The sequence below is a fragment of the Rana temporaria genome, chromosome 1 (genome assembly GCF_905171775.1).
Source record: "Rana temporaria chromosome 1, aRanTem1.1, whole genome shotgun sequence".
Classification (NCBI taxonomy): domain Eukaryota; kingdom Metazoa; phylum Chordata; class Amphibia; order Anura; family Ranidae; genus Rana; species Rana temporaria.
This window is the reverse complement of record NC_053489.1, coordinates 286612338-286639315: the sequence shown is the minus strand read 5'-3', so window position 1 is coordinate 286639315 and position 26978 is coordinate 286612338. Positions and strand designations below refer to the sequence as shown.

At 41.2% G+C, this 26978-nt stretch overlaps 1 protein-coding gene across 1 annotated transcript in view; it reads left to right on the top strand.

The window, feature by feature from the left end:
- Window positions 1-26978, top strand: part of SMC5 (structural maintenance of chromosomes 5) — a 139077-nt gene that overhangs the window by 67255 nt on the left and 44844 nt on the right. Inside the window, exons 15-17 of the mRNA XM_040356728.1 lie at window positions 534-703; window positions 3561-3684; window positions 17920-18042. Of these exons, the coding sequence (XP_040212662.1) occupies window positions 534-703; window positions 3561-3684; window positions 17920-18042 (417 nt within the window). The remainder of the gene's footprint in view (window positions 1-533; window positions 704-3560; window positions 3685-17919; window positions 18043-26978) is intronic.

The following is a 26978-nucleotide window of genomic DNA, read 5'->3' as shown; positions in this document are numbered from 1 at the left end:
GATTATCCAAATGAGCCTCCAAAATGTCTTTATTGTTTACTATGCTAAACATTTATACAGAGCAAGCAACATAGCACTGCACTAAGAACAGTCCTGTGAAAACAATACTAACAAACTGTGTAAGGGGTAAGAAAACTTTTAGGTGGGCCATAGATAATATGATTTCCTTTCCTGCAACCATGGGGAGAGTATTACAATTATGTGGAAGGTCACAGCCATGAATGGAAAGATGAGTGATGGGATGGCATAGTGGAACAAAAATGCTAGAGACCCCAATACACTACTGTAGTATGGGTAGAAGATCATGTCTTTCTCAGTGGATGTGTATTCATGTATTACCTGCAGGTGTCACTGTTGCTCTGATCTCTACAGGCTTTTGTAAGCAGGTTTCGATGAAAGACTATTTGCTGCTTTATAAATAAACATAATAAAACCCTACTAAGCACATGTTTGTTTATATGATGTGTGTGTGATGTTGCTATTAGAATTTCACCATTTATTTATTTATTTTCAACTTGTGTTTGTAATTTTAGGAGATTGAGGAAAGATGCTCAGTGTTAGACAACCAGATGCGTGAATTAACTGAGAGCCAGAAGTTGCTAGAGAAACGAGATAATCAACTAAGGTCACGGAAAAAAGAAATACTGGATATGAAAACCAAAAAGCGACAGCTAGAACAGAGAATTAGTACCAAATATGATAGGTAAGTTAACAAACATTTTCATTTGTTGCAAAATGTCTATGTACACTGTGTTTTTTTTAAGTTGCTACAGGTTATCTAAATTTTAGCTTCCTCCAGGGCTGTATTGTTTTCCACAAGTCAAATGTGCTGCTATGTTGGAATGAATGTGGGAAAGCAGTTGGTTAATTAGTACATTGCTCTAACATATTTAAATTAAATATATTGCCTACTCATGGATCTGTAATCAATCAATATTTTTTGTACTTTATAATGGGTATTTGTGAGTTGTTATGTATTTTGTTCTCATCCATTGAAGGATACAGAGTCTTAATTCTTTGGTTAGTAAGTTACATACTGTCCAGTTATATTGTTTTCCACGAGAGGATTTGACATTTGTCTTGGCAGTCAGACTTCCTCGGCTGGCAGTGTCTGAATCCAGGGGTGTAGTACCTACACCTGAAGATGTTCCTGGAGCCATTGTCACAGGTGTGAATTGCTGGATGTGGACCTCCTGACCTCCCAGGTTTAAAAGTAAACTGGACGGCTTTGTCTCCAGGTACAGGAATCCTGTAGCAGAAGCAGTGGATGCTCTGTGGGATCAGTACACATTGATCTATATACCTCCCCTTGAAATTTCTTTCTTATCTGCTGGGAAATCCAGTGATGCTCATTGCACTGGATTGACCCAGGCAGGTGTGACCTGATGAGACTTCTGATGGATGCTTCATGGGCTCTTTCAGATTGTCCAAATCTTCTGTTTCAATTTACCAATCGGCTTCACAGTTGCTGGCTTTTAATGCATGGCTGTTGAAGCTTGAGTTGTGAGCGACAGGGGCATTGCTGAACCGGTGATTACTGCAATGATTAAAGCTAGAAGTCTTACTTTTCACATGATCTTCACAGGTACACCTTTAACCACCTCAATACACTGTACAGTCTTGTATTGAGGTGGTTATACCAGGATCATGGATTCAGCTACAACCATGATCTTGGTGCAGTTTACTTCAACTGTTAATTCTGCGCAATGTAAAAGTGACCTGAGCGGGTTTACAGCCGCTTAATTACTTTTATGAGCGAATAAAAGAGGTCACCCCCTCCCACTGCTGCCTTTCCCAGGCTGTCCCGTCTCACCAGGAAGCGCTGGGGCAGATTTGACTGGTTTGATTGCATACACCGAGAAGAATGGAAGGAACAGAAGTTTCTCCCCCCCCCCCCCCCTTCTCTCATGTCGGAGACCAGAAATAGGGATGATTTTTTCACTTCGGGTTCGGTTTGTTTACAAGCCGTTATCGTCTTGTAAAAACATCTGGCTAAACCGATCCCAGTTTGATCAGATGCTTTGGAGGCCAGAGGAGAGATATGGGGTCTTTTGGAGGCCAGAGCTCTCTTCGTAAAAAGGTATCCATCATGTTCAACCCTTGTGATGGCAAGGAACAGTGTCATTTAAAAAATAAATAACATTAAAATATTTTTTTTTAAAGCACCCCGTCCCCCTGTGCACACAAATGTGAAGTCACACATAGGTCCCTCTTGCATATGTAGATCACGCTACACATGTGAGGTATCGCGTCAGAACGAGAGCAAGAATTCTTGCACTAGACCTTCTGTGTAACTAAACATTTCACAGGCGTGCCCAATCTTAAAGCGTGACGTGTTTATCTCTTTACGTGGAGTAACATCTTTTACATTTTGCCAAATATTGGGTATTTTGTCTGTGTTCACTAAAATTCATAATTTTTTCCAAAAATGTGGGTTTGAAAAACCGCTGCGCAAATATCGTATGTCCTATAAATCTGCAACACCCACCATTTTATTCTCTAGGGCCTCTGCTTAAAAATAAAAAATGTTTGGGGGGTCTAAATCAACGATCAAAAGCTGCTGCTAGGAATGTGTTTTTTTATTTTTTATTTTTTTTATCTAGTGTGCATAGAGCTTTGTCCTTCAGTGAACAAAAAAGACTTGGAATATCCTTTTCTTGGAGTTCATAGATAGACAGACACAAGTACCCCCCCCCCCCTTTGTGTTAATTATATTGCTCTCAATACTGCTTGCTAGGAAACTGAGGCTTTCTGGTAGTAGAAGGGGTTTATCCTGGGCGGGTCTGAGGGAGAGGAACCTGGAGAGCTGCTGTTTTAGCATAAAACGAGCAACAAAACGCTCGTAAAACATTTCTATTGAAGTCTATGCCTCAAGGATAGATACAGTATACATAGAATTGAATGCTATGTCTTTTTTACAGTATTAAGTTTCCTTTTTTCTTTTTCTTTTTTTTTTTCTTTTTTTTTAATGGATAAGCTCACCTTTCAGGAAAAAATATGAAATACCCATTCTTTTGCAGAAAAAAAAGTGCAAAAAGAGCCTGCAAAGCATTGCACCCGTGATCGGTAGATTCTGGGTGCAATGTCCGGATCCTGCAGACATATCCTCCAGCTTTCTGACAGTACTTCTGTGTTAGTGGACTACGAGGGTGCTCATCAGCTGTAACAGCCTCATCCGCTGTCATGAAGAAGGTGGGACACAGGGTGAGAGGGTGCTGGAACGTATTACTTTTTACACCATGGGTGTCCATCATGTGGTCCGCCAGCTTTTGCGGAACTACAAATCCCATCATGCCTCTGCCTTTGGGAGTCATGATTGCAACTGTCAGCCCGACACTGCCTCATGGGTCCTATAGTTCCACAACAGATGGAGGGGCGCAGGTTGGACACCCATGTTTTACACCTTTAATTATGTGTGCAGTGTGTAATATTTTACAAAGGTAAACTTAGCCTTTCACTTCAGCAGAGTCTTTTACTGTTTTTTTTTTTTCTCTGAAAGACTGAATCTTAAATACCTTTTTTTATTTTTTAATTCAAGTTATTTCTGCATTGATTTTTAGCTTGAAACAGTTGGAGCAAGAAAATAATAATTTGGAAGACATTGAAGAACAAGCAAATGCCAAAATGAGAGAAGTTAACCTCCAGAAAGCAAAACTTGTTACTGAATTCACCAGATTAGTTATGGTAAGATCTCATATGTTTTTAGTAATTGGGTTGGCATATATTTTAATGTCAGTAGTCAGTTGTTCCAAACAAACCTCAAATTCTATAGTTGTTGCCACATTTATTTTTCATGCTTTGATTAATTATTTAAATGTCTCCATGGACTCATAATTACATAGTTAGTCAAGTTGAAAAAAGTCCATCTAGTTCAACCCAATTTGCTACAGCAGGGGACAAAAATCCTTCCTGATCCTCCGAGAGGCAATCGGATTTCCCCTCGATCAACTTTACCTATAAATGTTAGTACTCAGTTATATTATGTACAATCTCATATGTTATATGTTCCATTATCCTTTCACTGTACTTTGCACAATGTATATTTATATCTTAATCGTACAGTACAGGACACAGGACTGGTATTCCTAGACCTTGGGTTATATGCTGTTATCTGTAGGTGATTGGACACTGCCAAAACTTTTGCTAGGTCTGCTCCTAGAGCCTAACCATATAACTCCACCCACTCCTCAAAGGGTAACTCCAATTTCATTGGGAACAATAATTAGCAATTAAAAAAAAACATTTCTGTAAAATGCAATATGGCAACCTGGAGACGTTCTGTGCACATAAAATGTACATAATGACCACTGGAAGAGACACAGCCACAAGAACTTGGTCAGCACCAGAGTTATAGCATCTCCTTCTCTGGACACGCAACTCAATCCATTCTGCACTCCTAAAGGTGTGGAGAGAGCTCTGATCATCTACAACCCCAATTCCAAAAAAGTTTGGCTGCTGTATGAAAACTGTTTGAAAATAGAATACAATGATTTGCAAATCTCAGAATCCCATATTTTATTCACAATAGCAAATATAAAACCTATCAAATGTTTAAAGTAAGAAAGTGTACCATTAAAAACAAAAATGAGCTACATTTGTAATTGTTAACAACATGTCCCAAAATATGTTGGGACAGGGCAACAAAAAGCTGGCAGAAATAAGCGGAATGAACAAGAAATAGCTGGAAGAACATTTTTCACCTAATTGGGTAAATTGGCAACAGGTCATGAACATGACTGGGTATAGAAAGAGCATCTTCGTAAGTCAGAATGTCTCAAAAGTAAAGATGGACAGAGGTTCACCAATCTGCATCTAATGTAGGATTGGTCGAGGCAGGTTACAAAGTATACGCTAGCAGAATGTTCGGGGGGAGTGACCGGAAGGAGATGGAGTAGAGACAGACACTCTCCACACGCTGCACCATGCTCCTCCGCCCGACCATTGCAAAATGTGAAAAGACTCACTCGTACCTTCCCCGCCTGAGATCCCCTGTTTGAACCCACCATTTACCATCTTGACCCAACCTGCTCTCAACCTGCTTACATCGTGGCAGAAGGAGATATAGTGACAAGGAGTACAGTGGAAGCCCGGACGTCAGAACACCCGGATTGCAGCAAAAAATCCTTAGGGTATGAGGAGGGAAAAAACGCTGAATAACCCACCTGGAGAGGAGCCGCGCAGGACGCAATTGCGGGGTGAACGTGGATTTTCGGGACCAATAGCTCCGGGCAGACACAGTCATCCATCCCAGCCGGAGATCCAGAGGTATTTCCCCCTGACGCGGTCGGCTACGAGTAGGCACCGCGAGACCGGGTCACATGACAGAGTGACGTGTGGTGAGAAATCAGCTGTGGCCATCTCAGTCTCCACAAGTGTGTCTGCAGGGAAGCATACGCTGTCTATAGGAGGAGAGGAGAGCAGAGGGAGCGGAGGTTTGAAACTGCAGATGGATAAGAAGGATAAACAGAGGGAAAAAGAGCAATCTCAGATACAGCCTTTACAGATTACACAAGGTGACCATGAGACTGAGTTAAGTGTGTTAAAAGCTATGCTGCAAGCTCTCCCCACAAAGGCTGACATGGAGGCACTGGTCAAACGCATGGAGGAATCCCACCGTAAAGATTTGGAGGCCGTACGGGACGAAGTCCAGCAGATAACAGATAAGTTGGAAAGAGATGATCTGTTGTTGTCTAATTTGGATACACGAGTTACGATAATAGAGCAGACGTATAAGGCAAAAATATCTCAGGTGGACCGTATGCAGCTTAGATTGGAAGAAATGGAGGATCGTAGCAGGCGCAAGAATCTAAGGTTTAGGGGGGTCCCAGAAGCGGTGGAAAAAGAGAACTTATTACTAACAATAAATGGGATATGCACTCAGCTGGTGGGTTCACCGCTCCCTCAGGGGTTTGAGTTTGAAAGGTTGCATAGAGCCTTGGGTCCCCGCCCAACGAATTTGGATAGACCGAGAGATATAATTGGGTGCTTCCATAGATATGCCCATAAAGAGCTGGTCAGTAGAGCAGCATGGGAAGCGGAGGGGGTTGAATTCGAGGGGGCGCAAATAAAAATCCTCCCGGACTTATCGAGAGCTACTTTACAACGAAGGGCCATGTTGCGTCCGCTACTGGACAGAATAAAGGGTGCTGGAGGAAGCTATAGATGGGGGTACCCAATATCTGTTACAGCTAAACGAGGGGCTGAATCATATGTTATACAGCAACATGAGGATCTACCTGGCTTGTTTAAATTTATGGAAATAGAGCCAATAGAAATTCCAGATTGGCTACAGCAGCTATCAAATAATAGAAAATAAGGCCAGGAGAAAACAGAGAGGAGAATGAAGATCGGTGGGAAGACCCTGGAGGGTGATTAGGGGTTCCGCCCTTCTGGTCCGGCCCCTCCACCATATAAAAGTTTTTCTCTTTTTTTTTTCCTCTCTCCTTTTTTTTTGGATGGATTTTGTCTCTTGTCTTCTTTTGTTCCTTTTTTTTTTTTTTTTTTTTTTTTTTTCTTCTTTTTCCCTACTACCGCCAGGTTTTCCCACCTGAATTATAATGTGCACAAATTACACGAATTGCACTAACTAATTGCACTAACTCACAATTAGACACAGAAGAAATAAGAGAAAAGAAGAAACACATTTTCTGAAAACTGAGATACGGGACACGAATCACAGGATTAAAGGAGGAAGGAAGGAGGGGCTACATTTCTATGTTTTTTTTAAAAGGACTATTTTTCTTTTTTTTTGGAAGAGGGGGGGAGGGGGAATAGTGGGGGGGGGGGGGGGGGGGGGGGTGGGGAGGGTGGGGGAGGGAGGGGGTGTGTTTTTTTTGTGAGTGGGGGGGGGATTTAAAGTATTAAGGAGTAAATATATGAATGTATATATAGATATATATATATATAGTTTTATTATATATATTGTTTATTTTTGATCACAAGAATTCACAAGAAATCACAGTCTTATAGGACTCATAGGAATTAAGGAGGTAGTACCGGCTAGTAGTAAGAAATAAGGTGCCTAACTGAGATTTAAGAAGTACGATATATAGGAATGTGTAGAGGTATAGATGTAGGCAGAAGTATGCAGATATGGATACACTCCTTTTTTTTTTTTTTTTTAGACACAATAAGGGGAACGTGGGAGGATCGAGGTAGATGGTGGGGATGAGGGGGAAGGAGGGAGGTAGTAGGGGGAAAGTGTGAGATTTTATTTTATTTTTATCAAGTCCCCGGCGTTACATAAAGGGAATAAAAGGAGAGATTGAAATGAATGTTACAGTTCTTTTCCCCCCCCCCCCCTCCCTTCTTTTTTTTTTTTTCCCTCTCGCCCTCCCCAAACGAGACTAGAGTTATTGTTAGAGTCATTGTTATAAAGACGGAATCACCGTTAAGGTAAAGGTCTTTTGCCCTATCTATGAGTAAATATTACTTTAATTTATGGGATGGGTATTGGATATGAAGAAATATAAATATCAAATTTCCCGGGGAAACCAAATAAACAGAAATGGATTTAAATAGGGAACTAGATGGCTGGGGTATGGGGAGAGGGGGGGAGGGACAGGATGTTGGAGGGAGGGGAGGAAGGGAAGAGGGGGTGGGGGAGGGGACTGATGGAAATGGAAAAGGGTTAATGAAAGGAGAGAAAGGAGAAAGAGGAAAAGGGAAGCAAATATAACAAAGGAGCTGGAAGTGGGGGGAGGGAGGGGGAAATGGAAGGTGGAAGAGGGGAAAGGGAAGGTCTAAAATGGTCAATGATGGTCGGGGGGGGGGGGGGAAGGGGGGGGGGGTGGAGCTACTTGATCGTTCCGTTATTACCCCCAGAGTAGGTACATACCCACGGTGAATACTGGAGAAGGATCCAGTCTTGGGTATTTTTTGTTCCTTAGGGACTTAGGGGGAGGAAGTAAGGAAGGGAGGGGGGGCTGACAGGGGTTCCTTTTTTTTTTTTTTTTTTTTTTTTTTTCTCTCTCTCTTTCTCTCCCTCGCTCCCTCTCTCGAGATGGGGACAATAAAAATAACCTCTCTGAACGCGAGAGGACTGAATACTCCTGAAAAAAGGAAAATGATTTTGAAGGATTTAAAGAACTGGGATACGGATGTAGCTTTTGTCCAGGAGACCCACTTTAGGGGGGGGAGTTTGCCATACCTCCAGAATAGATTTTTCCCTCACGTATACCACTCAATGAATCAAGAGGCGAAATCTAAGGGAGTGTCGGTTCTGATCTCAAATCGTGTGAACTGGACTCTACAAGATAAACGCTTGGACCCGAATGGCAGGTTCCTCTTCCTAAAGGGCAGCTTGGGAGGGGTTGGAGTTACCTTGGCCTCGTTGTATGTACCGAATACTAAACAAGATAGATTCATTAAAGAAGTTATTACAGAATTGATCGAATTCTCAGAGGGAAAATTAATTTTGGGAGGGGATTTCAACATTACGTTGGATCCCAAGATAGATACATCGTCTGGGACCTCTTCGACCCCAAGGAGGGTCAGAAGGGGGATAATAAAGAAATTGCATGAGACACAACTAGTGGACGTGTGGAGGATTCTACATGAAGGGGAAAAGGACTACACCTTTTTCTCTAATCCGCATCAGGTTTACACCCGGGTAGACATGTTTTTTGTACCCCACTATTTGATTACTGCTGTAACAGAGACAGTAATTGGTAACATAACGTGGTCGGATCATGCCCCAATTAGTCTATGTCTCTCCCTTTCTAACGAGGAATTTGCCCAAGATAGAAACTGGCGATTGAATGAGGGGCTGCTGCAAAATTCAGAAGTCAGGAATGATGTGGCCAAGGAGATTGCGGCATACTTTCAGGTCAATGACATACCAGGAAGCAATCCAGGAATGGTTTGGGAGGCTCATAAGACAGTCATTCGGGGAATCTTGATAAAACATGGATCTTATTTAAAAAAAAAACGAGATAAACAGATTAGGGAGATATTAGTGGAAATTCAGAAACTAGAACTTCAACATAAAAAAAAACAACTACTAGAGACTGGGAGAAAGTTGGGGCAACTAAGGAGGCAAATTTCAGAGATTATGCGGTATAAAGCTAAGGCGATTATACAGAGAGGTAGGAAGGCCAATTATGAGCTGGGAGATAAATGCAGTAAACTACTTGCAGGGAAACTTAAGGAAAAGAATAGGTCGGTTTATGTCCCACAGATCAAAGGGAAGGAAGGACAGCTTAAAAAAAAACCTAGAGAGATAGCTCAGACATTTGGGGATTATTACTCGGCGCTATACAATTTACCAACAGTAGGGGACAAACAGCCGGAGATAGAGGAATATTTATCTGGGGCATGCATACCTAGACTACCATCCTCAGTCCGGAAGAAGTTGGAGAGCCCTATTTCAGTGGAAGAAGTAGGGGAAACCTTAAAAAAAATGAAGTTAGGGAAATCTCCCGGCCCAGACGGATTCTCGGTAAGTTATTATAGGGAATTTTCCACGATATTAAACGGACAGATGGCAAAGTTCTTTAATGCAGTTGGAGGTACGGCGATATTCCCCCCCGAGGCACTTCTGGCTCATATTACTGTCATTCCTAAAGAGGGGAAGGACCCAGGTGAATGTGGGAGTTATAGGCCGATTTCATTACTAAACGCAGACCTTAAACTTTTCTCCAAGATAATAGCGTCTCGGCTTCAACCATGGATAGCTGAATTAGTAGATATGGATCAAGTGGGTTTTATCCCAGGAAGGGAAGCTAAAGATAATACGACTAAAATACTTAATTTGGTACACTATGTAGGAGAAAAAAAAATACCCTGTGTGTTTTTGAATACAGACGCAGAAAAAGCGTTTGACAGGGTGAGCTGGCGTTTTTTGGAGGAAGTACTGAGACAAGTGGGAATAGGTGAACAGATGGTCAGATGGATTATGAGTATATACACAGAACCACGTGCCTCAGTAAGGGTCAATGGAGTAATATCACCTCCTTTTAAAATTACAAATGGAACAAGACAAGGATGCCCCCTATCACCCTTGCTATTCGCCCTTACACTAGAGCCCCTATTAAACAGGATCCGACAAAACGTAGACATTCAGGGAATTCAGATGGGAGATCAGACACATAAAGTAGCAGCATATGCGGACGACCTGCTTTTTACAGTGACCAACCCTCATGTATCACTTCCTAATCTCGTAAGAGAAATAGAGGTATATGGTAGACTATCTAATTTGAAAATAAATAACATAAAATCTGAAGCTATGAAGGTGGCGATACCAAAATCTATGGGGGATATAATTAAACAGAATTTTAGGTTTAAATGGGGAAAGGTATTAAAGTATCTAGGCACATATATACCATCAGATATTAAAAATATTTATGCGTTGAACTTTCCCCCATTATATAACGAAATACGAAGATTGTTGGAAAAGTGGAGACATGGAATGCACTCCTGGTTCGGGAGAGGAAGTATAGTTAAAATGTGTATTTTGCCAAAGATATTATATTTGTTTCAGGCACTACCAATCCGTATACCAATGACCTTCCTTCGACAGGTAAATACCCTGTTTATGGAATTTATATGGGCAGGGAAAAAAGCCAGAATTAAAAAAGAATTGTTGAGAATGTCGAAAAAGGTAGGAGGGATGGCAGTCCCGGATATAATAAAATACTACAGAGCATCGCATTTAACTAGGTTGGTAGATTGGTGTAGAAACGGAGAGTTTAAACGCTGGGTAAACATAGAGCAGTACGTGAGTCAGATACCCCTAGCTAGAGCACCTTGGTGCTATGCGGCTCTTCCTAGATACCTTAAGAGACACCCTATAATTGGCCCTACACTGCAAATCGCAGCAAGAATTTGTCAAGATAAGAAATATACACCAAGTAAATCGCCATTGATACCTATAATAGGTAATCCTAATTTTACCCCAGGGATGGAAAAAAACATAAAAGAAAAATTTAAAGAAAAGGACCTCTGTCAGGTCTCAGACTTTCTGAGGCCAAATGCGTGGCCATCAATCAAGGATTTGACAGAAGTGGGAGGTACATTTGAACTTGCATTATGGCAGGCATTGCAAGTAAGTCATTTTTTAAGATCTTTGGGCCAGGTAACAGAATTTAATAGGAAATTGACAGTATTGGAAAAAGGTTGCAGCGGGGTGGAACCAGTCTCAAGGACATTATCTAAAATGTATGGGTTTTTGAACGTGCCAGCTGAGGATTTTGTGATGCCAGGTATTCAAAAATGGGAAGAAGATCTGGGGAGAATATTCACCCCAAGTCAACGTAAACAAATAATATACCTGACATTCAACTCATCAGTATGCTCAAAAATGCAAGAAGCTAATTACAAGCTCCTTATACAATGGTACTACACTCCAGAAAGATTATATCAATTTGATAAAGAGGTAGATAAAAGGTGTTGGAGATGTGGTAGAGAACAAGGAACTTTGTTCCATATTTTTTGGTCTTGCCAAAAAATGCGACACTATTGGGAGGAAGTAAGAAGAATCTCTCAAAAATTTTCGGAAGAATGGATTGTGGACGATCCTGCTCTCTTCCTGTTACATAGTTCACAGATACCAGTGCAGAAATATAAGAAGTCGGTGGTGTGTCACATGATAAACGCGGCAAAAGTAGGAATCACGCTGAGGTGGAGGGATGTGCGCCCGCCATCTATTGCAGGGTGGCTGAAAAGGATTGATGAGGTAGGAGCAATGGAAGACTTGGTATATGCAGCACAGAATAAGAAAACACAGTATGAAGAAACATGGTCGGGGTGGAAGGTATTCATTAGATCAGAAGAAGGAAGGAGGCTGTTAGAGGGTAATTAGAATCTTAGTGAGAAGGAAGTAGGTCAGAGGCAGATGAGAAAGTTCTGAGAGGTTCAAGTCCTAGTTATCGGGAGAGGAGAGAGGGAGGGGAAGGGAGGGGAGGGAGGACGGGGGTTCTTTTTTTTTTTTTTTTTTTTTTGGTTTTGGGAAGGGTGGGAGGTTAAGAAGGGATATAAACGAAGAAGGGTTAGGAAGTAGGACCTGATAAATGATAATGTGTAGAAGATGTATTTACAGTTGTAACATTTTGTGTTGTTTATTGGAGAAAAACAAAATAAAAGATATGTAAAAAAAAACAAAGTATACGCTAGACGTCACTTGGTCCCAGAGCGACTTTCCAAAATATATGCAGGCACCCCGTCCTCTTGCCTTCAGGACTGTGGCTCAGTGGAAATGGCCCACCATATGTGGTGAACTTGTCCTAAGGTCCGTAGCTTTTGGATAAGGATCCACGACCTTATACACTCTGTCACCATGGTTAATATTATCAAACATGCTCAGACTGCACTATTGACCGTGCCAGTAGAAAATACGCACACAGATTTTGATCCACTTTGTTTTTAGCAGCCAAATTGGCAATAGCTTGGAAAAGTCCTGTGATTGACTTGGCTTTGATGAAGAGCAAGTTTGCTTGGATCATGATCAACAAAAAGATTGCGAGTGTCTTACGGGATAAACTAACACTGTTTGAGAAAGTTTGGAACCCCTGGCTTTATTACCAACAGGTGCTGACCAAGTCTTTGTGGCTGTGTCTCTTCCAGAGATGCTCTTTTACGCAGTACTCCAACTTTTTTGGAATTTGGATTGTATTTTACAAGATGTCCTAAATGATTTTGTTGTAGAAAAGGGGGCTGTTGCATGCAGTGGCTAGAGCTTTCCAAGTAAATCTGACCCATGGATACATCTTATGGGACTGTTGGATCAGAAAAATTGTCCGTCTCGCTTTTTCAGAACGGCACTCCTTTTTAAATTTAGCTAAACGTATTGTACAAAAATGGCTTTTCCATAAGCTACCTACTTTTATACTCTAAAAAAAATCTTCTCAATATGACTTCATTTAGAGAAAAACAACAACCTTCTAGCGTAGAGGCTGCCTTCATAAATGTTTAAAAGTATGGGACAATTGGATGAACATACCGGACTTGGCGCCATCAGCTTCCCTGGTGCAATGCGTTATTACTGTCAGGCAAGAGTTTTTTTTTTCTTTCCCTGGTGCACTGCCTACCACAGTAAAGCATTTTTTGATGCATTTTGCATTTTGCAGAAATGCAGGGAAATTTTTCAACATGGTTTTCTATGAAACATGTTCAAATCAATGCTTTTTTGTGCCTTTGCGTTTTTGGAGAGGGTTGGACTTTTTTCCTGTAAAAAGCAGCGTTTTGCCTATAATAGAATTCAATTGACCCGCATCCAAAACGCAAGTACCGCGTTTTTAACCTGTTTATAGTTGGTTGTTGAAGGAAATGTAAAAAAAAAAAATAATTGCCGGCTAAAAAAAAAAAAAAAATTTATAAAAAAACTAAAACCGCAAATCGCGATAAAAAATGTGTGTCGAAAAACGCAGCAAGCACCGCAAAAAGCACTGCAAAAACGCTCAAAAGCAACAGGCATAGGTGTGAATCGAGCCTAATACTGCAGATCATCCTATAGTTTATTCTAAAACAAGAATACCATAAGTAAAATAGAGTGTTTTTTTTTTTCCTAAGGCCAGCCGTAACATGGGTTGAAATTCGGCCACTTCAGCAGTGACCAACTGAATTTCGACCCATGTATGAACAACTGGTTGTACACAATTTGATCTATCGATCATCTTTTGTACAGTTGGTATGTTGGGAAATGTTATCTCTAAGTGCTGCCGGCTACAGCCAGCCGTGCTGATGTGATAACTGATGATAGGGAAATCTAGCAGTTGTCAGAATACAAAGGCTCAGTGGGAGTAATTCCTTCATCCACATAGTGTGTGGGTGGGGGAATCCATTTTTTTTTTCACTCAGCCAGCAGGATTTGTTTTTGGCGAGGCTTAGTTTCATGTCCAAATGCAGATTTTAGTAGTAATAATAATATAGGATAAGCATTACATTTGTTGATGAGAGGCTGATGGTGTTTGTTTAATTTTACCTTCAAAATTTTAAATTTATAAATAATAACTTTACTCCCTGGCTATCTTCAAGAAGATAATGTCTGGGTTCCAATAAATATGACTGGTGGTTGCGTCACTAAGACGAGCTCAAACTATGACATTTTTATTGTGGCCACAAATGCTCAGTATTGTTTCATGAAGTGTCATTAATATCAGCTGTGATGATTGCACTTCTATTGCAGCCATGCTGATGCAGTATTGACCTGCAGTCAGCATGCACTCACTCAAATATATCAGAAAATTCCCATGCGTGTGCCAATAGAGTGGTCACTACTATGCAAATTTCTCACATTGTCATTTGGTGGTGGTAACCTCCCATGTGTATAAAAAATATATATTTGCGCTTACCCAAAAAATAAATATTATGAAGGTGCTGCTGCTTATGATGGCCTGAATACTTTAGCCAATATGTGTAGAAAAAATATATACGGTAAGCGCGCAATCCAAATATAAATCGTCATAAGATACCAATAACGTGAATTCAAAATCAATAAGTATCCATACGTAAAAGGGAACCATAAATACAAATGAATGACCATATAAAGTCCAAAAAGTGCAAATTAATGAACACAGTATTCACCCAGTGCTACTCTTTCATATAAAATCAGCGCCGCTTACCAGAACAGTTGGATCTCAAATTATAGAGATCAATTGCGCTCATACAAATGTCAGCCAACACACATAAATCCACTCCTTGGACTCCTCCAAACAACGGTCCTCTCCAATGAAAACAGGCTGTTTAAAGAATCTCTTGTGGACACGGACCATATGTCTTCACGTTGTGTCAGACACATAGAATAATGGAAGGAAGAGGCTTCATAGTGTAGTACTTCAAAAGTATATTTATTTACAAATATGTAGCACTTGCATTCAAGGAAACTGTGAAAACCTAACGCGTTTCCCAGTAAGAGGCAACGACTGGGGCCGGCTCCGGTCCCAGCCGATGCCTCGCACAGGAAATGAGTCGGGTGTAGCAGCATCCTTTGACGTCACCACGTATCGACCTTCTAGGCGAGATCCGTGGCAGTGATTTTCAGTGTTTTCTTGAATGTAAGTGCTATATATTTTTAAATAAATATACGTTTTGAAGTACTACACCGTGAAGCCTCTTCCTTTGATTATTCTATGTGTCTGAGACAACCTGGAGACAGATGGTCTGTGTCCACAAGAAATCCTTTAACTGACAATTGCGTACTCAAACAAAATGTATGTGTCCCCCCGCCCCCCCACAAATAGAGCTTTCTTTTGGTGGTATTTGATCACCTCTGCGGTTTTTATTTTATTTTTTGCTAAAAATACATATCCAAAAATATATATAAAAAATAAATGTATTCATTAGTTTAGGCCAATATATATTATTCTACATATTTTTGGTAAAATGAATCGCAATAGGCGTATATTGATTGGTTTGTGCAAAAGTTATCGCATCTACAAACTATGGGTTAGATTTATGGACTTTTATTTTTTTTATTATTTTTACTACTAATGGCGATCTGTGATTTTTAGAGGGACTGCGACATTGCGGTGGACAAATCTGACCACAAATGACACTTTTTGGGGACCAGTGACATTATTACATTGATCAGTGCTATAAAAATGCACTGATCAGTGTAAAAATGACACTGGCAGGGAAGGGGTTAACACGGTGTGTTCTAACTGTAGGGGGTTGGGCTCACTGGGACATAACAGATTACTGTTCCCAATCACTGGTAACAGTAGATCTCTGACATGTCCCCTGTCAGAATAGGGATCCGCCTTGTTTACAAAGGCAGATCCCCATCCTGCCTCTGTACTTGGCGGTCGCGGGCCGCTGGCGGACATAGAGTCCGCCCGACCTGCAGGCACGCTCCCGCAGCGGTGCGCGAGCCACAGTACAGCTACGCCGATTCGTGCGGGAGAGCCAACCTGCCGCCGTATAACTATGGCGGCTTGTCGGGAAGTGGTTAAACAGCCCATTCTCACTGGAGAGAAGCATTGTTTGGAGGAGTCCGAGGAGTGGATTATCCGTGTTGGCTGACATTTGTATAAGTGCAATTGATCTCTCCAATTTGAAATCCAACTGTTCTGGTAAGCGGCGCTGATTTTATATGAAAGAGGAACAGCGGCTGAACACTGCGTTCACTAATTCGCACTTTTTTTTGGAACATTTTTTAAACTTTATATGGTCATTAATTTTGTATTTATGGTTCCCATCTATAAATGAACACTTATTGATTTTGAATTCACACTATTTGTATCTTTATGATTCATATTTGGATTGCGCGCTCATATATTTTTTTTCTAAACCACCCATGTGCTGTACTATCTCTAAGGTTGCCACTGCTCTTGCTCTGAATCCCACCAGCATATGTGCTGACATCACAGACAACACTGCACCTATGCAGTTGCAGAAACCGCAAACAATGTGACTACTGTGTATTTATGGATTATCACTGCCACTTATCAAGGCTGGCCCAAAACATAGATACTACAGGAGTGGTGAGGGATCAGAAAGATTCCTACTGTAGCGCCAATGCTGCTTGCATGGTCAGCCATTAATTTGCAGAATATTAACCGTAGTGGGCAAAATAGTTTTTTTTTTTTATGGATAGCTTTTGTACTGATGTACTTATGCCCCTTTATTAATGTACCATGTGCTTTCCTGAAGCCACTTATACATGCTTTGTTTACATTCTCTAAAAAATAAGGCAGCTTTCCAGGCTAAACAAAGCATGTATAGGTGGTTTCATTAAAGTGCACAGTTCATTATTAAGTGGCAGAGGTATACAACTTAAAGATATCCAAAATGATAAAACTGAAGGTGTCACGATTGAGCATTGTTGAAGGCCTCTGCCTAGTTTATCCTAGTTTATCAGCGTAAGCTGCAGACATAAGCAGACAGGTGTGTTTACTGCAGTACTGCTTGGGACATGCACTGCTAACACCGCCCACTTTTATGATATAAAAATGTCCATACTATGTACACTCTGCTGCAGGCAAAGAGATGAGGAGTGCCAAACCTAACTCTTCCTCTCAACTCTTGGGTGTGTATGAACCCCTTTGGCACCAGTGCACCAACGCTCCTGATCCTGCTTGCTGCTGCCAACACCCTCACTACATGGATGCACATTCTTGCACTGGACGCCAGTGCACAAACGGACTCCTGCATCTGACATGCACTTACTGCTACTGCACTGGATGCCCTTTATTGTACTCCCTGGCACTGCACCTTATACTTGATAATGCTCTATCCACTCAAACTCTTACACTCCGCACTGCACCCACACACATTTTTGTATTTGCTACCAGAGAACCAACACACACATTCACAATTAGGCTTTATTCTAGCCAAATTAGAAAATAATTTCCGGATTGCAGCAAAGCATGTGTTCTTCTACACCTCTGTATCTCACAAAGATTGTATTTTATTTTTACCTTCTTTATTATTCAAATATGTGTTTTGTAGTATCTCCATGTATCGTTAATGTCTGAGCCAGAGAAGTTTGTGAACTCCATGCTAATTCATTTTCTAACCATTTGGATGAGTGGGAGGCTAATGAGCATTGCTTTTGTATGCTTTTTTTTTTGCAATGACTACAGAAACTTAATTTGATTTTAAAGAAATGTTTCTTAAATTCATTCACTAAACCTAGCAAAGACACAATTCTGATTAGGAAATGAAGGCCTCAAAAGTTTAAAGTGACTGTTTGGCCAAGCTTTGGGTATTCAAATATTTACACATATTTAAGAACAATGAAACAAGCCTGTAGCTGCAGGCACTATGTAAAACTCTTCAACGTTTACAGCAACACCAAAATCTTCAACCTCAGTCAATACCCTGCTATCTCCCTCCTAGAACACCTGCTCTGTGTTGACATTAGAAATTAGAAGGCTTAATGACCAATTCAGCATAATCTAAGCTTCTCGCTTTTAAAGTGCATTTACACAGGTTCACTTTAAATTCCGCATGACCAAACACTATATATTTTTTTCCCTCTAGAAATGTGTACAGCTAAGTAAAGAAAAATTTGACCTATCCCTGCAAAGCATGACCATCTTGTGGAAGAAACAAGGGCTTGAAATTGTATACAAAGATGCCATTTCCAGGATGAAGGAGCTTGAGGTAAATGTTTAAGACAAAATATATTTGCAAAAGTGTTTTTAAATTCTAGTCTTAAGAAGTCACAACTGTTGGTGCTTATGATCTTGCATATATTCCACAGAACAACTTGAATTGCTATGGTTGAAGTGTATAGGCTACAGGATAATGAATACATTTACTTACAAACTATAAGTAGCTACTTTACCTACTTAAAGTGGATGTAAACCCGAAAATGTTTGTTTATTTTTTTGATGTCACAGTGTATAGTATAAGATTTCCTATCATATGTGCCCAGTCTTGCCACACAGAGCTAATCCAGCTCTGAGCAATCCTCTTTTTTATTGTTAAGTGAAAAAAACGGACTTGCAGAGAAAAACCTTAGTCCGTTCCGCCCCCCTTGCTGTGAGTGACAGGTTATTTACATATCTCATGCACTAGCCTGGAGATGGGCATTATTTTTTAGTTCCCACCCCTTTTCTGAAGTCATGTGGTTACTTTTCTGGATTTTGACTGGATGTTAGTGATCATAGCAGAATTTAGTGTAAGGAATACATAGGAAAAAATGAATGTTGACAAGGGGAGTGTAGAGGAGGGCGGGAAGTCTACGGACATCACGACTCCACCCACAGAGCTCCAGACAACAGATCCACCCACAGAATCTGCAGTTTTTCAGTTCTTATAACAGACAGAGGGGAGATATTTGACAGGTAAGTTAGGATACATGCAGGAGTCATGTATATCCTTATAGATCAGCACTATGGCAGTAGTTTAGAAAGGATGAGAGTGGGTTTACATCCACTTTAATTCCAGAAAATTCGTATTTAACATTTTCATAAAAAGTGCAAGTTAACATTTTATTTTGGAGAAACTGACCTTTAAACGTGTTCCTAAGTGCTGAGCTGGAAAATTATGTGAGGAAATTTTAGCTTTTTTTCTCCATTAAAATTTGTATTAAGTTATTCATGGTACAAAGTAAAGATCTACATGTCTAGTAACAGAATGTGAAGTGCAGATTACAAAAAAAACGGTCAGAATGCCAATGTGATGAGAGAATAGTAAAAAAATTAAATAGTCAAAATAAGTGATATAGGAATTCATGGATGAGGGAGGGGTACACATAAGTACGTATAGGTGAGTAGGGTATTGTAAGGATGATGTCTAATACCATGGCGTGCAATGGAAAGTCTTGTTGCTATAAGGATATGTATGAGTATAGCATGCATGGCGGGGGGCCATCTATCAAGCCAAATATTTAATAGAGCCAGTTGGGGGGTCAGGGAAAGGCCAATTAAGTAATCGAATAGGTTCTGTACTTGTGTCCAGAGGGAGAGAATGACTGGACATTCCCACCAGATATGGTTTGGAGTTCCCTGTGCAATGCATAAGCGCCAACATTTGGATGATAAATCATGGTGGATTTTGGTGAGTTTGTTGGGGGTGTAATGCCATCCCAGGTACATTTTCATTGTAGTTTCTCAGTGGGAAATGTTCTTGGAAAATTTGCATGGTTTTCGAAGTGCTGAATGCCACTCCATAGTTGGAGTTTTTTTCAGCCGACTTAGGGTCGACCAAAGATTGGTATATTAGCGAAGTGCCCTTTAGTTTAGTGTACTTGGAGTTGTAGTATTGCAGGGGATCTTGGGTGATGGGAGAAGAAGACCAGGAGATGGCAGCTAGATTCTGCCGGATCTGCAGGTAGATGTTGAAATCTTTTGCTTGGGAAATAAGAAGTATCAGTGAAGCATTGAAAGGAAGAGAACCCTTGAGGGATATATAGATTGCCGATGTTGGATATGCCTTTGCTGGTCCATGATGCAAGGGGGAGGTCTGGGGTGATGAGGCACAGAGTGTAGAGGTAACTGAAGCAAGGAGTAGAGTGTCAGACCTTTGGAGCTTTGCAGGATGGAGCACCAGACTCACAGGGTGGCATTAAGGGTATCCAGAGGGTAGTGCTTAGAGCGAGGGTGGATCCACAAGGTACTAAGAAGGAGTTGTAGGTCACATTGAGCGACTGTGTGTTCGATCTGCTTCCATAGCGGATTTGCAGTGGGGAGCCACCATGCTTTGGCTTGATCAAGGAGAATGGCTTTGTAGTAGGATTTAAAGTCTGGTGCAACCATTCCAGGGTGGGAGGTCGGCAGATAGAGGGTGATTTGTTTCAAAAGTGGTTTCTTGTGTTTCCAGATGAAGGAGTTGAAGATGCGTTAGATTCTAGTTAAATAGATAGTGAGGATCTGGACAGGAAGCGTTCTGAAGAGGTAGAGAACATGGGGTAGGAGGAACAATTTTGTAAGTGAGATCCATCCAGCCCAAGCTTTTTGGACGGGCGTAAGGCTTTGACAGTAGCATGTAGTTTCTTGATAAGTGTATCCAGGTTGATGCAAAGGATATCAATGGAGGGTGTGACTAATTTGATGCAGAGGAAGGTGAAAGAGGCGGTCGATGCCCAGGAGAATGGAGCAGCAGAGATTTGTGATTTAAGTTTTGAGGGTAGATTTATGCCTAACATTGAGGACTTAGAGTGATTTCATTTGTAGAGGGAAGCTTTGCTAAAGTCATCTAGTGTGCGTAATAGGTAAGGAAGTGAGTCGAGTGGATGAGTGAGAGCTATGATGATATCGTCTGCGTAGAAGCCTATTTTATGTGTGGTGTTTCCTACTGTTAGTCTGGATATAGAGGGGTGAGACCTGATGGCTGCAGCCAGGGGTTCTATTACCATGGAGAATGAGTGGTGAGAGGGGACAGCCTTGCGGCGCGTCCTGTTAGTGATTGGGAAGTGAGATGAGAGGTAGCCCGAGGTTCATACTTTGGCGCTAGGTTTAGAGTACAGCCCTGAGATGGCCTTTGGAATGTTGTCAGAAAGACTCTTATCGAACGCCTTATCTGCGTCTAGAGGACAGATTTGTAAAAGGACGATTGAAGACTTGAGGGCAAATATGTTTACTATTACCAGGGGGTGGTTATTGAAGGAGGCAGAACCTTCCAGAGGGATCTTGATATACATGGTCTAGTTTGAAAGCCACTGAGATATGTACAGCTATCATGACTCCTTTAGATTTGCATTTATGTGCGTAAAAGCAGCGAGGGCATAGTTTTGTGTGGGCAGCGGGGACAGGCTTTAGTTTGAGCAAAGTGTTTTTTTTTTTTTTTTTTGTATGCAGAGAACATCTGCAAATTCTATTAGTTGGTGTTGGTAGGCTGCCAGGGGTCAAGCATAGTTACATAGTAAATTAGGTGGAAAAAAGACACAAGTCCAACCTATGTGTGTGATTATATGTCAGCATTACATTGTATATCCCTTTATGTTGCGGTCGTTCAGGTGCTTATCTAATGTTTTTTTTTTAAAACTAATGATGCCCTCCGCTAAGACCACCGCCTGTCGAAGGAAATTCCACATCCTTGCTGCCATTACAGTAAAGGACCCTCTACGTAGTTTAAGGTTAAGCCTTGATGTCTCCATTGGATGTCCTGTTCATCAGTTTGTTGTGACCCATTAGAAGAGCATTATTCATTCTTTTGGATTTAGTTGCTTGCTTTGGACTAGATCTAGGTCCCTGGACTAGATCAGCATTTACTTTTAGGAAGTTGGAATTCCCTGTTTTTCCTATATTGAATGATTACCATCACATGGGACTTTTTCATTTAGTTTTGAATGATTTTAGAAACATCCGTTTTTTAATGTATTTTTTTTTTCACATCACATTAGGGTTAGCGCTGCATTCCATTCACCTTCCATGTGGAAAATGTGTCACATTTTTATGTAGCTGCTTTCATTTATATTCGATACTCATTATTTCTTCATTATTTCTTCATTGTTTTTTCACTTTTTCACTGTTTGTGCAATATTTTTCCACCTATCCCATGATCATAGACACGGCCCAAAGCAGGGTGTTCCTTCCAGAGCCAAAGATTAAAGCTTTATGGGAATTGGTCCACATGGCCAAGGCAAAGAAGGCTCCATCCATTCACCTTTGCATGAAGTTTTGGGGAAGGAGGCCGTCCCTTATGACCAGTTTCATTCAAGACAGAATTCTGACTGCCTGGAACAAGAGAATCCAGGCTCTAGATTTACCAATGCACCCATCTTCAAGGGTGTGCCAGAGCTTCAGTTGGTGGTTAGAGACCGGTCACCTGGAAGGTGGTGTCTACAGATGCCAGCCTTTCCGGCTGACGGGCAATTCTGGAAGAGGTCTCAGCCCAAGGAACCTGGTCCAAGCTCGAACGAAGCCTGCCCATCAACATATTGGCAATTCGGGCAGTATATCTAGCCCTTAGAACCTGGACACGCAGGTTACAAGGTTACCCTGTTCGTATTCAATCCGACAATGCTACTGTGGTAGCTTATATCAATCATCGGGGGGCACCCGGAGTCGGGATGCCGAGAAAGAAGTCAACCAGATATTGGTATGGGCAGAAAATCATATTCCTTGTCTTTCTGCAATCTTCATTACAGGAGTGTAAAATTGGCAGGCAGATTACCTAAGCCACCAGCAACTGTTGCCAGGGGAGTGGTCTCTCCACCCTGATATTTTTCAGACTATATGTCAGAAATGGGGGACCCCAGATGTAGCCTCGAGGGTCAACAGGAAGTTGGACATCTTTGTGTCCTCTAGCCTTCGGAACGGATGCACTAGTGATTCCCTGGGATCAGTTTTCTCTGACTTATGCATTCTCTCCAGTTCCGCTTTTACAGAGACTGCTTTGCAAAATCAAAAGAGGGAATACCAGTACTTTTGGTGGCTTTGAATTGGTCCAGAAGGTCCTGGTACACCAAAATCGTAAGGATGGCAGTGGGGGAACCTTGGATTCTTCCTCTTTGACAAGACCTGCTGTGGCAGGGTCCAGTGTTCCATCTTTCCTTATGAATGCTAAATTTGACAGTTTGGGTGTTGAAACCTACATATTGAGGAAACGTGGGCTCTCAGGTCCAGCTTTTTCCACTCTCATTAATGCTAGGAAGCCGGCTTCCAGGCTCATTTATTATAGAGTCTGGAAGGCATATGTTTCCTGGTGTGAATCCAGAGGGTGGAATCCTCAAAAATATGTCATTAACAGGATTCTAGCCTTTTGTCAATTAGGGGGTAGATATGAAACTAGCCCTGAGTACCATTAAGGGTCAGATCATGGCTCTATCCATTTTCTTTCAGAGACCGCTGGCATCTCATTTCCTAGTCCGGACATTTATTCAGGGGGTACTGCGGTTAAATCCGCCAGTCAAACCACCCTTGTGTCCATGGGATTTGAATCTAGTTCTGTCGGTCTTGCAAAAGCAGCCCTTTGAACCTATTCATCAGATTCCATTGATTGCTTTGGACTAGATATAGGTCCCTGGACATAGGAAATTGGCCTTTCTGGTTGCTATCTCTTCTGCTAGAAGAGTTTTGGAATTAGCAGCTCTTTCTTGCAAAGAGCCTTATTTTGTTTGTCACAAAGACAAAATGGTGTTATGTCACCATCCTGCTTTTCTTTTTACGGTGGTGTCCGCTTTTTCATTTAAATCAGGATATTATTTTACCTGCCTTTTTCCACAGTCGGCGTAGGTAAAATTATTGCACTCTCTTGATGTAGTGAGAGCAATGAAAGTTTATCTGCAAGCAACTGCTCAGATACGTAAAATAGATATTTTGTTCTGCCAGAAGGTCCCAAAAAGGGTTAAGTGGCATCGAAATCGACCATTTCTAGGTGGATTCGACAAGTGATAATTAAAGCTTATGGTTTAAAAAACAAAATTCCTCCTTTTCCCGTTAAAGCGCACTCGACCAGAGCATTGAGTGCTTCATGGGCAGTGTATCATCAGGCTTCTGTGGCTCAGATCTGTAAAGCTGCAACTTTGTCTTCAGTCCATACATTTACCAAATTCTATCAAATATATGTAATGAGGATACCGCCTTCGGGCGTAGTGTATCACAGGCAGCGGTATAGGGCCTCACGTCCAGCGGTGGTCTGCTTGATCTGTGTCTCCCTCCCTTTATATTGAGCATTGCTCTGGGACGTCCCACTATGTAAAGGCTCTGTGTCCCGTGGTGTAAGATAAAGAAAATAGGATTTTTAATAACCGCTTACTTGTAAAATCCTTTTCTTGGAGTATACCATGGGACGCAGAGGTCCCGCCCTTCTATAGGATCCTTACTGCTTTGCTACAAAACTTCCCTTATGGGAGGGGTTATATAGAGGGGAACTTTGTCTTCATTGGGTGTGCCAGTGTCCAATCGCCTCTGGTGAACTATACAACCCACTATGTAAAGGCTCTGTGTTCCGTGGTGTACTCCAAGAAATGGATTTTGCAGGTAAGCTGCTTAAAAATCCTATTATTTTTATGTTGTTCCACCTGGAGCGGTCTTCCAGGTCGGCTATTTTAAGTTGTAGCTGGCGGATAATGTTAGTGTGATCATCTTGTTCGTCCACCACTGCATTGTGTGCTTTAGTCACCACACTCATTCGGTTCTCTAATGAATCTAGTGTGTTCTTCAATGGCTTCCAGCCCTTCTTGTAGGTGGATAATGGAAGCTTTAAGATCTCCTTGTAGGTCAGAATGGAGTGAGAGCAGCATGGATTTGATAAAGCTCTCTGGTGCTGTGACATGCATGTCTGACTGGGTGTTGTTGGCTTCTCCCCCCCCCCCCCCCCCCAATGATGCCTTAAAGAATGGAGGTTTGTCTGGGGAGTAGGCAGGTGAGAGCAGCTCGCTTACCTCTCTCAGCAGTGGAGGATGTGTCAGGATTTGGAGCGTTTGATTCCTCCATATCAGATGTGCCGGCTTAAAGTAATCCTGGAGCCGCCTTGATGAATGATACATTACCATAGCGGTGTAACATGGGCGAAGGCCTTTCAAGATCTGGAATTCTTTCAGGCCCTTCACCACAGGTGGGGAATGACAGATGTGGATCTCCTGGCATTGAGATGGCATTAAAAATCAATCAATCAATCTAATATGGCAACCTGGAGGCATTCCATACTACTTTTTGGTGAACAGAATGCCTTTTAGAAATGCATTTTTCTACTTGCTGATTTTCCCTGAATTCTGCACCAAGATACAGATCAGATTTTAGGCATCCTCCGCAACAAAAATTGCACCTCAAATGGTTAATTGCTTCTAAATTGGACACTGCAAGCGAATAAGCTGATTGATAATGAAAAAATAATTTCCATTCAGATTCACTCTACACATCGACATAGACAAAAGCTTTTTCTTCAGAGTAATAATGGGTAGTATTCTGCAACACAATTTGTTAAAAATCCTTGCAGCCTACATAGATCACCAAGATTTTTTATTTTTATTTTTTAACAACAAAGTGAACAGGTTTGTCGCTATGTCCAGGGACCCTCAGCCTTCGCCGTGAATGCACTGGTGACACTGTTGAATACATTTAACCGATCTACACCTTTAGACTCCTTCAGATGCTCCCTTGCCTACTTAGCACTCCTCGATCCTCGATATATATATATATATATATATATATATATATATATATATATATATATTCAGTTTCTCATCGACTTTTACATCAGTTTTTTTTTTTTTTTTTACATCCACTACTAATGCAAAAAACGGATTGTATAGTTTGTTCTGTTTTTTATTTATTTTTGCGCAACAGAAATGGGGCTTTGATCCGTTTAAAAAAACGGATATTGATGGATGTGGATATAAATGGGTGATCATCCCTTTACATCCATTTTTCCATAGCGATGCATTGATGTCCATTTATTATTCATCAATGGATAGATGAAAAACGGTCTGTATGTGTGAAAGGGGCCTAAGGCAAATGGCATGACCAAAATGGCAGTTGGTAGTTTTCTTCTGTGATACCAAGGACAGGAAAACACTTTTGAATATTGCCACATCCAGACCCCTTTTTATAATATTTTTTTATTTTATTTCCGTTAAACAGGTTTTGTAGTCGCCTAATATAAAAGCAGCAATTACAGCTGCAAGTCTTTTCTGGTATGTCTCTACCAGCTTTGCACATCTAGAGTAAATTTTTGTCCATCCTTTGCAAAATAGCTCAAGCTCTTTCAGATTGAATTGATTGAATCTTTCAGATTGAATGGAGAGTGTCTGTGAACAGAATTTTTCAAATCTTGCCACAGATTCTAAATTGTATTTAGGTCTGGACTTTTGGACTGGGCCATTCTAACACGGGAATATGCTTTGATCTAAACCATTCCATTGTAGCTCTGGCTTTATGTTTAAGGTTGTTTTTCTGCTGGAAGGTGAATCTTCGCTCCAGTCTCAAATCTTTTGCAGACTCTTAACAGGTTTTCTTCTCCGATTGCCCTGTATTTGGCTCCATCCATCTTCCCATCAACTCTGACCAGCCTCCCTGTCCCTGCTAAAGAAAAGCATTCCCACAACATGATGATGCCACCACCATGTTTCTTGGTGGGGTTGATGTGTTCAGGGTGATGTGCAGTGTTTGTTTCCTGACACTCACAGTGTTTTGCTTTTAGGCCATAAAATTCAATTTTTGTCTCATTTGACCAGAACACCTTCTTCCACATGTTTGTGGTGTCCCCCACATGGCTTTTCACAAACTGGACATCTTATGACTTTCTTTAAACAATGGCTTTCTTCTTGCCACTCTTCAATAAAGACCAGATTTGTAGAGTGCACCACTAATAATTGTCCTGTGGACAGATTCTCCCACCTGAGCTGTGGATCTCTGCAGCTCCTCCAGAGTTACCATGGGCCTCTTGGTTGCTTCTCAGGTTAATGCTCTCTTTGTCTGGCCTGTCAGTTTAGGTGGACAGCCATGTCTTGGTAGGTTTGCAAATGTGCCATACTCTTTCCACTTTCAGCTGATGGATTGAACAGTGCTCCATGAGATGTTCAAAGCTTGGGATATTTTTTTTATAACTTAACCCTGCTTTAGTCTTCTCCACAACCTCTGAGGGCTTCACAGAACAGCTGTATTTATACTGAGATTCAATTACACACAGGTGGACTCTATTTACTAATT